The 14,459-nt window shown below is 52.5% G+C and overlaps 5 protein-coding genes across 5 annotated transcripts; 3 read left to right on the forward strand and 2 right to left on the reverse strand.

Annotated features, from left to right (window-relative positions):
• Window positions 1–573: 573 nt before the first annotated feature.
• On the forward strand, window positions 574–2,457 carry NCS54_00363900 (Hypothetical protein; the record flags this gene model as incomplete). Its single annotated transcript, XM_053149202.1, has 4 exons — window positions 574–1,416; window positions 1,466–1,547; window positions 1,596–2,318; window positions 2,411–2,457. The coding sequence occupies 4 exons, from the start codon at window positions 574–576 to the stop codon at window positions 2,455–2,457; spliced, it is 1,695 nt and encodes a 564-aa protein (XP_053005177.1).
• A 760-nt stretch (window positions 2,458–3,217) lies between these two features.
• NCS54_00364000 (Hypothetical protein) lies at window positions 3,218–3,695 on the reverse strand (the record flags this gene model as incomplete). The annotated part of the gene is made up of 2 exons (XM_053149203.1): window positions 3,428–3,695; window positions 3,218–3,315 (listed from the first exon to the last, which is right to left on the reverse strand). Exons 1-2 carry the CDS (start codon window positions 3,624–3,626, stop codon window positions 3,218–3,220), a joined length of 297 nt encoding a protein of 98 aa, XP_053005178.1. The 5' UTR covers window positions 3,627–3,695.
• Window positions 3,696–5,320: 1,625 nt separating this feature from the next.
• NCS54_00364100 (Hypothetical protein) lies at window positions 5,321–6,747 on the forward strand (the record flags this gene model as incomplete). The annotated part of the gene is made up of 3 exons (XM_053149204.1): window positions 5,321–5,496; window positions 5,549–6,059; window positions 6,109–6,747. The coding sequence occupies 3 exons, from the start codon at window positions 5,321–5,323 to the stop codon at window positions 6,745–6,747; spliced, it is 1,326 nt and encodes a 441-aa protein (XP_053005179.1).
• Window positions 6,748–6,956: 209 nt separating this feature from the next.
• On the reverse strand, window positions 6,957–7,855 carry NCS54_00364200 (4HBT domain-containing protein; the record flags this gene model as incomplete). The annotated part of the gene is made up of 7 exons (XM_053149205.1): window positions 6,957–7,026; window positions 7,079–7,223; window positions 7,272–7,386; window positions 7,437–7,502; window positions 7,564–7,609; window positions 7,662–7,702; window positions 7,817–7,855. The coding sequence occupies 7 exons, from the start codon at window positions 7,853–7,855 to the stop codon at window positions 6,957–6,959; spliced, it is 522 nt and encodes a 173-aa protein (XP_053005180.1).
• Window positions 7,856–8,763: 908 nt separating this feature from the next.
• Window positions 8,764–14,326, forward strand: NCS54_00364300 (Hypothetical protein; the record flags this gene model as incomplete). The annotated part of the gene is made up of 8 exons (XM_053149206.1): window positions 8,764–8,942; window positions 9,000–9,852; window positions 9,900–11,602; window positions 11,684–11,795; window positions 11,845–11,993; window positions 12,044–12,661; window positions 12,717–14,103; window positions 14,153–14,326. The coding sequence occupies 8 exons, from the start codon at window positions 8,764–8,766 to the stop codon at window positions 14,324–14,326; spliced, it is 5,175 nt and encodes a 1,724-aa protein (XP_053005181.1).
• Window positions 14,327–14,459: the final 133 nt, after the last annotated feature.

Consider the following 14,459-nt stretch of genomic DNA (forward strand, 5'->3'; position numbering starts at 1 on the left):
CAAAGAGCGTCAGGCCAGAGCCTATCACAGGCCCTCGTCAGCAGACACCACCACTACAGCCGGCCAACTGGAGCGCTGAGCCTCCAGTGCAGAGCCTGCAGAGCCCCCGAAAGCCAGCGGCTCTGGGGGACCCTTGCAGCGGGGTCATCAGCCAACGAGTCGCTGGAATCTTCCGCCGTGTAAAGTCGCGACAAGCGGGGCGTCGCTGTCTGTCAACGTCATCGGCCATCCTCGTCCACCCTCCATCATCCGTCATCCGTGCTCATTATCGAAGGCTAACTCCCCTCCTGATCAACTATTCCACCCACCCTCCCCTACATCTTTTCTTCCTTCTCCTCCTCTGTTCCTCACTCTTCTGCTCTTTCCTCCATCACCCACACCAGACCAGACGAGGCACGACTGAAAATCGCTTCTCGATCCAAGCATCAGGCTCTGATCGTCACTGACATCATCAACACCAGAGGCTCAGCCTTGTTTTATACTAGGGTCTAGCCTTTTACACCAAAGGCCCAGAAAGGCCGTCTTCTTCTATACGTTTCTACCGGCTCGCAGCAGCCTCACAACACATTCACAATGGGCGAACGCTGGGATCGGGATCGCTTCATGTTTGAGCGAGCCCGCGACAGGTCTCGCTTTGACGATGACCGATCATACATGCGCGGCGGACGAGGCCGTGAACACTCAGAAGAGCGATTCGATCGCCGAACAAACCGCTCTTTCGACGAGGATGACATGGTCCGAGATCGTCGCTACTACGGCGAGGAACCTCGTTACATGCCTCAGCGAGAAAGAGAAGCACCTCCACCATTTGCTCGCCGTGGTGTACTAGAGAAGGAGAGGGAGCGCGACTACTTCCCTCGCCGCGAATCTCCTCCTCGACGACCTGGCTTCCTCCGTCGCCAATCCTCTCTTGACACCTTTGACCGTCGACCAAGCCGTCTCTTCCGTGAGCGTGAGGAGTACCCTCCTCCCGCTCGCCGAGAGGACGTCCGCCGAGGCAGCCGGGATGAATACCGTGCTCCGGCCTACACCCCCATCCCGCTCCCCAAGACCCGCGGACTGCCTCCACCCCGCCGATTTGCCGACCAGGGTTTCTACGATGACATCAAGGTTGCCGAACCCGACTTCTACGGCGACGACGACTTCCGACCCTACCCTGAGAGGGTTCGTGAGAAGGAGTACACCAAGTCCCGCAGCCGCCGTGCCGTCAGCCGTGGCCGCAGCCGAGATTCCCGCTCTACCCGCACTTGCTCCGTGCGAAGCAGCTCCTACTCGTCTTCCTCCAGCCGGTCTTCTAGCAGCAGTGGAGGCACTACTGTGCGCAGCGAGTATCCCAAGAAGGGCAAGACTCGCATTCCTGCCAAGCTCGTCTCCAAGAGGGCTCTGATTGATCTCGGATACCCATTCTTTGAAGAGGTTTGTCAACATGAACGTCTCGTGTCTATTCATGTCTAACATTCAACAGGGTCACACTATCATTGTGCAAAAGGCTCTCGGCCAGGACAACATTGACGAGCTCCTCAAGGTCAGCGAGGACTACAAGAAGGGTATGTTTCCTTGGCCATCTCTTAGTCTATGTCTAACAAGCTCCATAGTTGAGGCAGAGATCGCCGCGGCTCGCAAGCCAGCCGCTGCTATTCTTCCTCCTCCACCCCAGGCCAAGCCTCAACCTCCTCCTCAGCAGCTCCCGCCTCAGCAGGCTCCTCCAGCTCCGAAAGCACCATCTCAAGCACCACCGCCTCAGGCTCCGCCTCAACAGGCCCCTCCTCCTCAACAGCCCCCACCTCAGCAGGCTCCTCCGCCCCAAGCACCTCCAGCCCAGGCTCCCCCTCCTCAAGCGCCGCCGGCCCAAACGGCCCCCGCTCCAGTCCCCGTTCCGGCTCCGGCTCCTCCGCCTCCGGTCCAGGTGCAACCTGTCCCGGCCCCGATGCCCATGCCACCTCCTCCAGGCCCCATCTACATGAACCCTCAGCCTGCTCCTGTCGAAATTGTGGACGAGACCGAGACCATCATTCGCGATGTTTCGCCATCTCGTTCTACGACTACCATGTCAAGCTGGGATTCGTACCATCACCATCACCAGGGCGAGCTCATCCACAAGTCTCGCTCCCGATCTCGTAATGGACGTCGTGAGATTCGTGCCGAGATTCGCGCTCTAGAGCGTGAGCTCGCTCACCGACCCAGAGGACGGTCCAGCACGGGCGGCGAGATCGTCCACGCTGAGCGACTACCTGACGGACAAGTCGTCATTGTAGAGGACAAGCTAGAGAAGGTGGTTGAGCACCGCAAGCCTCCGCGAATTGAAAAGGACAAGAAAGGTAGGCTTTCCATTAGCGTACCAAAGTTCCGTTGAAGGTGCGCATTGGTTTATCCTCTATCTTGAGAACGTGCGGCTGACCGAGCTGCACAGGACCTCCTCCCAAGCTCATGCGGGCCATGCTTGCGACCCTGACTTGAGGGACATGTATCGAATGTATGAAATCACGTTGGACGGGAACGATAACGGAGCGAAATTGATTGGGAATCTATCAGGAGTTGGAGTCTTTACGTCTTGGAGGGAGAGCACCGGATTGCTCGTGTCAATAACAGAACATGTTTGGCTTTGGGGTTGGATAAAGGACAAGGAATGGCACATGACGATATGTTACGAGACTGGGAGAGATAGACTTGTTCTGGGTATTTACTGGAAAACCACAAGAATTAACGAAGCCATGACACCTCATACATTGCCCAGACAGTAAGGGTTCCAGGCCTGTATCAAAGTTTGTGAATGTCTGACTATGTGCATGGATGGTGCTCAAATGAAACATCATGACTCGATCACGAGGCTCACCATCACATGTGCATCAGCAACCAATAAGATGAACCCATAAGGTGAACTTGAAGATGGTGGATCTAGAACATGCACTAGCCGCGATAACCAGTGAGACTGAGCCTACGGAGCTTAGAGTCTGAAAGGTCAGCTGGAAATAAGGCTGAAGGTGTCGAGATAAGAAGCCCTGACAGTGGAATTTGCAATGTCACGGTGAGCAGGTAGGCAACATTTACAACGAGAAATACGTGAATCACAAAGTTGAAATCCCATTGACCCTATTTACTCCACGTCTCTTAAGCCGGCCTGTCTGATAGAGAATCCCATCCATGGTCCAAATCACATCCGGGTATCGTGTATAACTCCCCTTCCCATGTTTCCAAGCTCGAGGCTGTATCTGGCACTTTACTGGGTCTTCTTGTTCGCGATACGCTGTCCCTGCGCCGTGTATCTCACATAGGCAAACGCCGCGATGGCGCCAACAGCAAGAAGAGCAGCATTGCCTATAACAGTCAGTTCTTGTACTAAAGACAGCATCGCCTGGGATTATCCATCCACTGCAGAATGCGCAGGGGAGGGCAAGAACGCAATTACAGAAGAGAAAGAAGAGCATACCGGCAACAAACTTGCCCACGCCGCCTGCGACGTCTACCAAACCTGAGGCGACGTCGCCGATGAGGTTGAAGAGGCCACGGACAAAGCCTAGGAGTGCTACGATGACGGAGTGGATGACTGCGTAGACGGTTCCGAAGACGGATGCGAGGAGCTCGTAGATGGAGCTGAGAAGGTCGTTAATAGCAGTAGTGATGGCCATTTTGATCTTGTTGTGTGTGTAGACAGGTATTTTTTGTTTGGCAAGTATAAAGCTGTAGTAGTAAATCGAGAGATGAAAATTCCATGTTCAATCCTGTACTCGTGCTTTTTATTTACATTCTGTCCTTCTGCCCCGTTCCTGGATTTTTTGGGGCGCAAAGTCGTGACGTCGTCATGCTCACTTCTTGATGGTGTAGGTGCGATGTCCGTGTGACGTCACCTGGGCGACTTTCATGGAGCTGTAATAAACCACGCGACAGCTTCGGGCTTGTTATTGAGACATTTGGATGTTATCAGTGGTCTATGGTGATGTTCTACTTGAGATGATATGAGGGAGAGCGACGGTTTTCGTGATGTTGGTATAGGGTTGGAGAGCTCATGATCTAGTGTGGGTGAGGACCAATGCTGGATCAAATAGATAAGCTATCTTAAATGGAACATGAGACGGGTTTCGGATAAGGCCTCGGAAAGGAGGCCATGTTTGAGACGTTGGAGACTCTATCGTGTTGTCTACGACAAGAGTCGGTACGATTCATATTGAGCCACCTGTCGAGCCACTGTCTTGGAGCCCTTTAACAGAGAGGAGGAGGCGGAGCCTCATTGTGACGTGACAGAGGCGGATGTCGGGGCTAAGCCATTCCCGAAGACTCTGCAGATTGATAGAGAATCTACCATGAGCGAGAACCTCGGACGATGGCTACCAGTCTCATTAATAAGGTGGGCCATCGTGCTCTCTCCCTAACAGAGCCAACAGTGGAGGCTCAAACGAACATGCATGATTTACAGTTCTTACAACGGGCGCGTGCTGTAAAAGTAATACGGATGATTGTAGCACCGGGCATTTCCCTTTCCAGTCGACCGCCCTGTGGGTGTTGAGCCCAGCAAGGCCAGATCGGCAACGCTAGGCACAAGGATTGCCGTGGAGCTGCGCCCACCTCTCACGAATGTCAAGACGAAACTCTGGCCAAGGAGAAGAGAGCCTCGTAAAACGCCTTGAACAAATCACGGGGTCGAGCTCGGGGTCTTGGCTGAGAGATTGAAGGAAAGAAATTACAAGTCAAGCGTTGGACGATCGTGGCGCCACTGCCGACGAGAGCCAATGACGAGACGGCTTTGACGCCTCTGAAGCGCCTTACAGAGGCAGTGCCGGTACATCAGCGGGGCCTTCCATGAGCCCAGGGCATCCTTGAGATGGGAATGACTTCTCTGATTGGTTGAATATCGACAACCCCTGCGTCCGTGCCTTATACTGTGGCAGCCTGTGTATTGTTCGCTCCTTGGGTGGTGATTACCTACTTCAGCAGCTGAAAAAAGGCTGCTACGAATGGATTGCTTCTGGCGGAAGAGGCGTTGCTCTGAAACGGGACCAATAGAGAGGCTAGTGAAGGGATGTAGGCGCCCAATGTAAAATGGTCCAAGGGCGCACATCGTGTGTCGAGGTCCCTTTCCCGCTCCTCCATCTTCACCGTTTGCGCTCTGTGAGCCATTGTTCGTTGGCAGTCAGTCATTCAAGGCGCGATTGCCAGTGTTTTGGGCACCTGCGTCTCGTTGTGCTTTGGCAAATCACAGCCTCTTGGCGATAACGATCCAACCATTTGCAGCTCACAGGGCTGAACATTCACAACATCGCACGGCATCGTACACACTTATCAACATCACATTTTCGGTCCTCGACGAGGCTCGTCATCAATAACCATGGCGCTCTATCCATTAGAGAAATACCTGATCGCTCGCGGCGCCTTGATGGTCGTGACGGCCTGGATCCCCGCCAGCATCCTCTTCTTCTGCGCTCTCTGCTTGACCCGTCGTCGCAAGGATCCCGCGAGAACGGCATTCACCTACCTCAAGCTTGCCCTGCTTGTGTTCGCCGGGTATTTCAATCTCTGAATATCTCTTCCTCGTGGATGTGGCTAACCTCCCTAGCTATGCCTTCTTCGAAGTTTGTACAGCCGCCCTGACCGTCGCTGGAGTGCGAGCACGAAACGACGGTTACTACTACGACTCGTACGATGCCATCAATGCCATTCAAATCACCGCTAGCAGCACCAGCGTCATCGCCAACTTTTTTGACAAGATTGTCGACATCCTCGTAATGATCATGCTCCTGCGCATCAGCACCGGCATCGTCATCGCCCAGTCCGGCCATGCTGGTCCGATTGGCAAGATCCTGCGACTTGGGTCCTACGCTTTTGGCTCCCTGTTGGCCATCTTGACAATTGCTGTTCTTGGTCTTCAGATTCGTTTCGTCGCTGCTTTTTACGGCGATTCTTTCTATCGCACTGATTTAGACGAGGTGCCAGGTGAGGATGCGTTCAACAAGGCCCGGCAGATTGACTTTTCGTTCCGTGTCTTGGTCTTTGTTGCAGCGCTTGGAATTGTCGCCCGATCAGTAATGGTCAAGATGCAGCCAAAGGCCGAGAAGACCCTCTCCTGGGTGAGTTTATCTGCTTCCCGGTATTGTTCCAGCTACTAACCCGACGCAGTGCTCGACCATGCTCATCGCCATGTCCGTCGCCTGGCTCCTGCGCACGACCTACATGATGGCGTCCATCGCTGCCTGGTCCGACTTTTCTAATAGCAGAAACGACCGCTACGAGTTTTACTACAACATCCTTGATGTCGTCTTTGGCGTCTGGCCGCAATTCACCGTCCTCTGCATGGTCTTTGCCTTGGGCACCGCCAAGAGCAACGGGCTCTGGTCTACTCCCCAGCCTTTCAACGCTCCACAGGGCAACCAGCAGACTGCTTGGGGGTACTCTTACAACAATGGTCCTCAGCCGACTGCGCCTCCAATGGTCCAACAACAGCCTCAGTTCCAACAGCCCCAACAGCAGCAGTTCCAGCAACCGCCGCAACAACAGTATCAGCAACCGCCGCAACAACAGTACCAGCAACCACAACAGCAGCAGTATCAACAACAATACCAGCAGCCGCAACCGGTATCTCCAGTCCAACAAGGCTGGCAGCCTCAGCAACCTCAGCAAACATACAGCGCGTACACCCCCTCCACGCAGACAAGGTCACCGCCTCCCCACGAGGAGACCATGGGTTTTAATCACCAAGCCGACGGTACCCCTCCATCAGCTTCACCTCAGCCATACGGAAACAAGGCTAGCATGTAAATGTTGATTGGGGGTTAGGATAATGGAAATTGCAATTTGATTTGACTGGAAAACACGGCTGGTAACGTCGCGATTTCGGATTTTCTGTTGATATAAACGAAGTGATACCATGAAATCTATGCTTTAGTTTGCTGTTGCTTGGGATTTAATACACCCTTCTATATCATTTATTGAACAACGCAATGCCCGTTTCGCCTTGGTGACTCAATCTAATCCACGTCTGAGAACTCGGGGGGAGCAACGTAGGGGCCGGCTTCGCCCATTGTACCAGCTACGTATCTGTAGTTATCAGTACGGAGTAGTTTTGACGTTGGGGCACAAGATAACTCACTTGGTGTGGCTTCCTCGGGCGGCGAGCTGACCCTTGCTGTTGGTAAAGGTCACCTGTGTAAATGCCAAGGTCTTGCCAATCTTTTCGCAGATGGCAGTGCCCTTGAGGGTGTCGCCCACGCGGCCACCGGGGCTCAGATATGTGACTGCCCGAATCAGCTACATACACGGGTGGCGCAGACTTGGGGACTCACCGTTGAGGTCGGTTGACACGCCGGTTGCGAAGCGGCCCGTTGATGCGACAGCGAGGGAGCCGCCGAGGTCGACAAGGCTAGCGATGGTGCCACCGTGAATGGTTTGAAGGCGGTTCTGAAGAGGATTAGTTGAAATACGTTGACGGTTCGTCTGAGGGCACGAACGGTGTGGTCCTTGTGGATGTCAAGCTCAAAGTCGACTCTTCCTTCGGCGGCACTCAGAACGCGGAACTGTGCGGATGTCAACATTGTCCGTGACGTTAAAGCGGCAGAGGAAGATGTACGTTTTTACCAAGAAGTCTGTGAAGCGTTTGATGTTAGCAATTCGTCTTGTGCCGCTGTCGGAGTTGCATGTCCGGTCGAGCCTTTGATGCTATTCAGGCCACGTACCGAGGCTCGAGACCAGAGTCGGCCATGAAGGAGCGCACCACCTGAGATGAGGCAAAATGTTAGCCCTAGGGTCCAAGCAGGTTATGGTATCAGGAGGAATGCAATTGATGCCCTGAAGAGTCGACGCGACTGAGATTGCGACAGGGAATACGCACCGCCTTGGTGAACTGCGTGGGGTTGAGCTTCTTGGCCATTGTGAGAGCAGATGAGACAGATAAACGCAGCGAAAAAGTTTATAAGTCACACGGGATGGTGAAGATCCAACGGTTAATTGTCCCTGGCACAACTGCTCTACACTGTTTTTGATGCAAGCTCCAACTCGGCTACTATCGAGATAGCTTCCCCTCGAATACCCGGATCACGGGGTTGTTCCCGCGGAACTGCTCGACCCGCTTTTCTCATCGGAGCCGAGACTGACGTAATCACACTGGGCTCTTCCCCAGATTCTTAACACCTTGTTATTTTTACCACTTGCCTTGATGCTAACTCAGAGAAGGGTGCGTAGGCAATGAGATGAGACTCCAGGCAAGGCAATGTTGAGCTGACTTGGCACCGAGAGCTAAGATGACAGCCCCTTTAACATGCAGCTGATGACACCACTACGGTTGAAGTAACCACACACTCCTCCCCTCGTGAACGAAACAGAGTCGACATCGTTCTCAAAACTCAGCTTGCGGGCCAGCGTTTCATCGAATGTACATGGGTATCGTCTCGGTTCCTGAGTAAAATGCACCGTGGCGTAGCATCCGAGGCCGGGCAAGGTCTGTCTCACAGGCTGGCTGATAATGAACGATGTCTACTACCTACCCACCTACCATAGAAGGTTTATCTCCTCCTATGCTAAAAATGGAAGCTAAATTGGAACGCTTGGATACCAAAACCTAACGTTTCTTCCGGGATAAAGATTCAGAACCAACAATGACCAGGGTTGTCGCTGCTGCTTCCCTTTTTGAGAGATTCCTCATGTTCTGGGCCCCCTGGAGGTGCATGGAAGCAATTTCTGAAACTGCAGAGGATGAGTGATTTAACCCAGCCGAGTCCCCAAAGTCATGCTGTTCCATGGATACTGCGCTCAGCAAGGTGCCATTCCTGCACAACACTAATGGAGTCAGATACACCTCAGTCAGAGTCTGCTCGCGCTCGCGAGTTAATCGCAAAGCTTAGGGGTAAATACGGCTTCGTCCAGAAAAAGCACTGGGACGAGCTCAGTGAAGAGGGTCGCGCCGTGTGCCAGAGAACCATCAGCAATCTCCAGGGCCAATTCGAGCCGGCCATCAAGTCGTAAGATAATCAAGATGTCAATTCAGCAGTTTGATAGGTTTCTCACATCATCTTTAGGCTAGCGAAGAGTCTCTATAGTAGTACGGCTCGGTTTGTGTTTGAGCTCTTGCAGAATGCTGAAGACAACAACTTTCTCCACGCCGAAGGCCGCCCGTACGTCTCCTTCCACCTGAGCAAAGATCAGTTGGTCGTTGAGTGCAATGAAGATGGCTTCACCCCAGCCAATCTGGAGGCTATCTGCTCAGTTGGAGAAAGCTCCAAGTCGGCCACCAAGGGATACATTGGCGAGAAGGGCATCGGCTTCAAGTCTGTGTTCATGGCGGCGTGGAAAGTGCACATTCAGTCTGGCCCCTACTCCTTCTACTTCCAGCATCGTCCGTCTGATAGAGGCATTGGAATGGTCACACCAATTTGGCAGGAGCCCACTGAGGAGCTGCCTCAGCACATGACCAGAATGACCCTCCATCTCCATACTGAGGGTGATCTTCAAACCATCTCGGCCCAGCGGGATAACATCCGTCAGCAACTCCGCAAGCTTAACGGAAATGTTCTGCTGTTCATGAGGAAGCTGGAAGAGATTCACATCATTATCGACGAAGATGGGACCAAAACCTCAACCGTCTTCTCCAAAAGCGAGACCTATGATGGCAGGATCAGGATACTCAGGACAGTGGCGCAAGACGATAGCAATAGCTCGGATACCTCCTCGACCCTTTACCACATCACAAAACACCAAGTACCCAATCTCTCCAAAAACGAGAATCGTACCTACTCGGAGGAAGAGGATCGACTGAAGGAGTACTCCACTGCCGAAGTCGTCCTGGCGTTCCCTCTCACGCCCGAGCATGAGCCCGTCATCGAGTCGCAGGAGGTCTTTGCATTCCTACCTGTCCAAACCGCGGGCTTCTCTGTAAGACTTCTGCCCTTGTTATTTTGTTAAGCTAACCAATGGGACAGTTCTTGATCCAAAGCGATTTCATGGCAAATGCCAGCCGAGAACACATCGTCACCACTGCTGCGCGCAACATTGGTCTCCGTGACGGCATCTGCGAAGCCTTTATCAAAGCGGCCTTGGAGTTTTGCAACCACGAGACTCTTCAATACACCTGGATACAGTTCCTTCCCGACAAGGAAAACAAAGTGTACTCTGAATTTTGGTCCACCTTGGTCACAAACATTGAAGCAAAAGTTCGCGAAACGCCGCTGGTTCGGCCGGACAGTGGAGGACCTTTACGTTTCATCAACAGCCTTCGCAATCCATGTCCTCAGTACGTTGACGAGGAAAACAACCTTCTGCTCAGGGATCTTACCCCAGAGCTCAGAATATCTCGTCACTATGGTCGTTCTAGTCTTGCTATTCTCGAAAACCTGGGGTTGGTCAACTTTGATTGGCGAGACTTCATTCGCATGGTCGACCAAGATCTCCAGTCCGCAGATTCTTGGATCAAAGCTAGGATTTCTTGGGCCCCCGTACAAACGAAGGTGGCCCATATGCTTCATAGTTACTACGCAACAACGAAAAATGACTCGACAAGGTCCATGATTGAGAAGTTGCCCATCATTCATTTGCGAGATGGCCGTTGGCTTGCCGCGACAACCGAGGAGAAGGTCTTCTTCCCGGACACAGCAGGACTCGCAATTCCCGAAGACCTTGAATTCAGCCTTGTTAATTCGTCGCCAGCAGCTCTCCCGGAATGGCGTCAACTCTTCGGATGTCTTGGCGTTATGTCCCTCAGTGTCAATAGTGTTCGGGAACGAATCTTCCAACGGCACAAGTCGTACTGGCATGGTCCTGGAAAAAGACTTGGATTTTACGTGCAGCAGCTCAAGTTCCTATACTCTACGCATGATCGCAAGACCCATCATATGAATGGTTATTGCGAAGTTCTCCTGATTGATGACGGTATCAATCAGAGGACGAGGGCCAGTGCTGATGTCTACCTACCAGACGATGATCCCCTCGGGCCGCGAGAGCTCCTCAAACCAATCGTATGCGACGACAGCTCCGCCAAAGGAGCCCCAGGTTTTAAAGTCAACTTTCTACACGAGTTGTATCTCCAGGGAGTCCCAACCCCCCCAGAGCAAGGTTCTCTCACCTGGAGGGACTGGCTTGTTGAAGTCATGGGCGTGCGACGACTATTGCGGCTCGCTAATAAGGACTCATCGCCCGCAGATTTGTCGCAGGCTTGCTACTATGTTTCAAAATATAGACCAGAAAAGTTTATTGCTTTCCTGGTTCACCATTGGCCACAGGAAAGGAATTCCATTATTACAAGCGCTAAACTTCAACAAAAATTGAGAAAGATGAAGGTTTTGTGTCAAGGGGGACAAATGTTTGAACTTGAAGAGACATACCTTCCTTTCCCAGACCTCTTGTTTCAGTCCGACAGGTTCTTGACAGGGAAAGCTGACTTCCCGTACCTTCAGCTTGAACAACCGATAGAACGGAAAGAATACAGCCTGCATTGGGCTTCCATGACCGGCAGCCTTGGGATCAAAAGTACAGTCGATCTTGAATTCTACTTGAGGGTTCTGCTTGCATTCAGCACCGTGAAATCTCCGACGGAAGACGACTGTCGAAGAGCCTTTGAGCTATACAGTGCCATGCATGGCAATTACCTCCAGACCATGTTCAAGGATTCTAGCAAGAAGGCCATTCAGTGAGTGGTATCCCATTCTTACCCTTGATCGATGTCTGACATTCCTTAGGTCCTGTTTCAAAGAGAACAGTCTAATTATAGTTCCCTCTATGAACGGAGCGGAGTGTATCTGGGCTCCACTGACCGATTGCTTGTGGGAAGCCCCTCTATGCTCGAGAAGCAGACATCCCCTCAAAGCGCGCATGAAAGCCTTGTTAGTCAAATTTACAAGTTTGCCAAACTTGTTTGTTGACGTTCTAGAGATACCAGACTGTGACTATTCTCATATCATGCGTGAGCTGGAATACTTGAGCGACAAAGAGGATTCGGAGCTGGAAATTGTCTCTGGTCTATACAAGCGGCTACATGCTATGAGCAGGAACCTACCCACGAAGGTCCAGGAGGATATCAAGTGAGTAAGCCTCGATTATTATACATGCGGTCTTGCCTAACACGGGTCAGATCGGTATTCGTCAACAAAAACCTTATCTATGCCGAGAAGGGGGGGCATGGAACCTGGCACCAAGTGGCCAAGTGCCTGTGGGCGAGCGAAAGCGAGCTCCCAGGGTGGGCAATTCTCAAACCTCATTACAAGGGTTTGTACAAATTCTTCGTGAATTTCCTCGGTGTCAAGACTCTGAGCGTAGAGCTGGTCTACAGTGAGCTTGACCGTTTGGGCTCATCCTCAAATACCACCCGAGACCAGGTTGAGCCCAACATTTGGATCCTCAACTCGTACATCTCGGCAGGCTCTCAGCCCCCAGACCCAAAGACACTTCTTTGGAGAAGGATCTTCCCAGTTCGGCACCCAGACGGTCATGTCCAGCTTGAGACAGCAACGGCGGAGTTTGCCATCGTCGATCGTACCCAGCTGGGGGACATCTTCAAGCCCATGGCCAAAACATTGGACTTTGGCCTTGATCAAGTTCGAAGACTTGGACCTACTCTCAACTGGCTAGGTTTGGGGAAGAGACACCTTTCAGAGGCGGTCCGGGAGGTTTCTCGAATACGGGGAGCTAGCGAGGAGCCTCTCTCCGCCCCTGTATGGAGCATCAAGCCCAGAGCGCATGCACTGTACCGGTAATTCCCAAACCAACCAACTCCCTGCTGAGCGTCTAACTAATCGTTGATATAGCATTGCATACCACTACAACAGTCCGCGACTCTGCCAGGGCGCCGATATCCTCTACGAGACTCTCAAGAACGCGCAAGTCTACGAAACCGACGGAATTGCGGCAACACTGTACATCAACCAAGATGGCCACGAAAGATCCTACGAAAAAGCCCAAAGCGATCTTCACATCGAGGAGGAAGGAGGGCAACTTAACATCTTTGTTCCTCGCTCCAAGAGGAGCAAAGAGTCATGCTACGCGAGGAAGCTTCCTTTGGGTCTCTTTAGATGGCTCATGAATCCTCTAGACGGGAGCCGGGTAGCACTGGACGAGAAAGGACTCAGAGTCACAGCAAGCGTGCTCAATTCCAGTCACTCTGTTCTATCTGATATCTTGGAGGATGAGGGAATCGCTCCCGGTGAACTAGAGGACAATTACGAAGAGGTCGAGGAGACCGAAGAGGTTGAGGGAGAGCAGGCCATTGAAGGACGTCTTGTGGCTGAGAAGACTCACATTGTCGAAGAATCCTACATTGTCGGAGATGTTGTTAGCTCTTCGGATGAGGATCCAATTGCTACCCCAGCCTTGGTCGAAACGGAAGCTGAGGGGACTCCTGGCCTGGAAACCCCTGTTTCGTCAGGACTTGCCACGCCGGGCAGACAAAAGCTTATTCATGAGCCTTTCTTTACCCCAAGCACAGTCAATCGAGAAATGGCTACAGGCCTTACAGTTTGGCACCAACCGACAAGGCCAACGCGATTCTCTGTCTCCGACCTTACTCCGGATCTCAGCTACATTGAAGCAAGAAGTGATTTAACCATCACCAGGCACCAACCGGCCACTCGACCTATTCTTGATTTGCCTGCCCTAGTTGGCCAGGAGACGGCCCAGTATCAGACCCTGCTGGAGCGGGTTGTAGCCGCTGCTCGGGGAAGTCCCAGGCTCCCATCCCAGGGGGCATATGACATGACTGGAATGTCGCATGCCCTACCTGATGTTATGGACCATAGCAGCTATGATGCGTTCGACCAGTTCTTGCCATTCCGGTCTTCATCCCAGCAGGAGCGTGACAGAAAGATCGGTGCCGCTGGTGAACTCTATGTGTTTGAGCTATTGAAGAACCTGAGTCCTGGGCTCCCTGGCTTCTCCATGCAAAACTGGAGGAGCACGATCCGGAAATATGTCTCGGCGCATCCAGACTATACCGACATTCAGCCCTGGAATCACAGAGAGACTTCAGACCTCGAATACAATGACAGAGAAGGCGCTCTGACTGAGTTGATGATCGAAAATGGGTACCTGGAGAGAGATATCTGGCAGAACAAGAAGCCAAGGTATTGTCTAGAGGTCAAGACCACGACGGGACCATGCGGAGCTCCTTTTTACATGAGCAAGAGTCAATACAGATTGGTAAGTCATCCAACCCAATCACGCTCTCTTGCGCTGACCATTGATGTAGATTCACGAGTGTCAAGACAACAAGGACAAGATTTATGTGGTATTCCGCGTCTATGAGGTCGAGAAGGCCGCAGTGCAGTTGAGAGTCTATGTCAACCCGGCAAGGTTGGAGCGTTCAGGACATCTCGCTTACACCGCCGAGACTTGGTCTGTGACGCCTGGTACAGGAGCCTAGAATGGATGCAAGATGCAGGCCTGGTTTGAATATTTCCCTCCTTTCACTTAGGCACGTTTGGCGGTTGTCAATTGCTCCGAGGCAGGCTCTGATGGTACCAACACTCGCCATCTTTTGTCATCGGCTGGGACGG

This window comes from Fusarium falciforme, chromosome 3, assembly GCF_026873545.1.
Source record: "Fusarium falciforme chromosome 3, complete sequence".
NCBI classification, from domain to species: Eukaryota; Fungi; Ascomycota; class Sordariomycetes; order Hypocreales; family Nectriaceae; genus Fusarium; species Fusarium falciforme.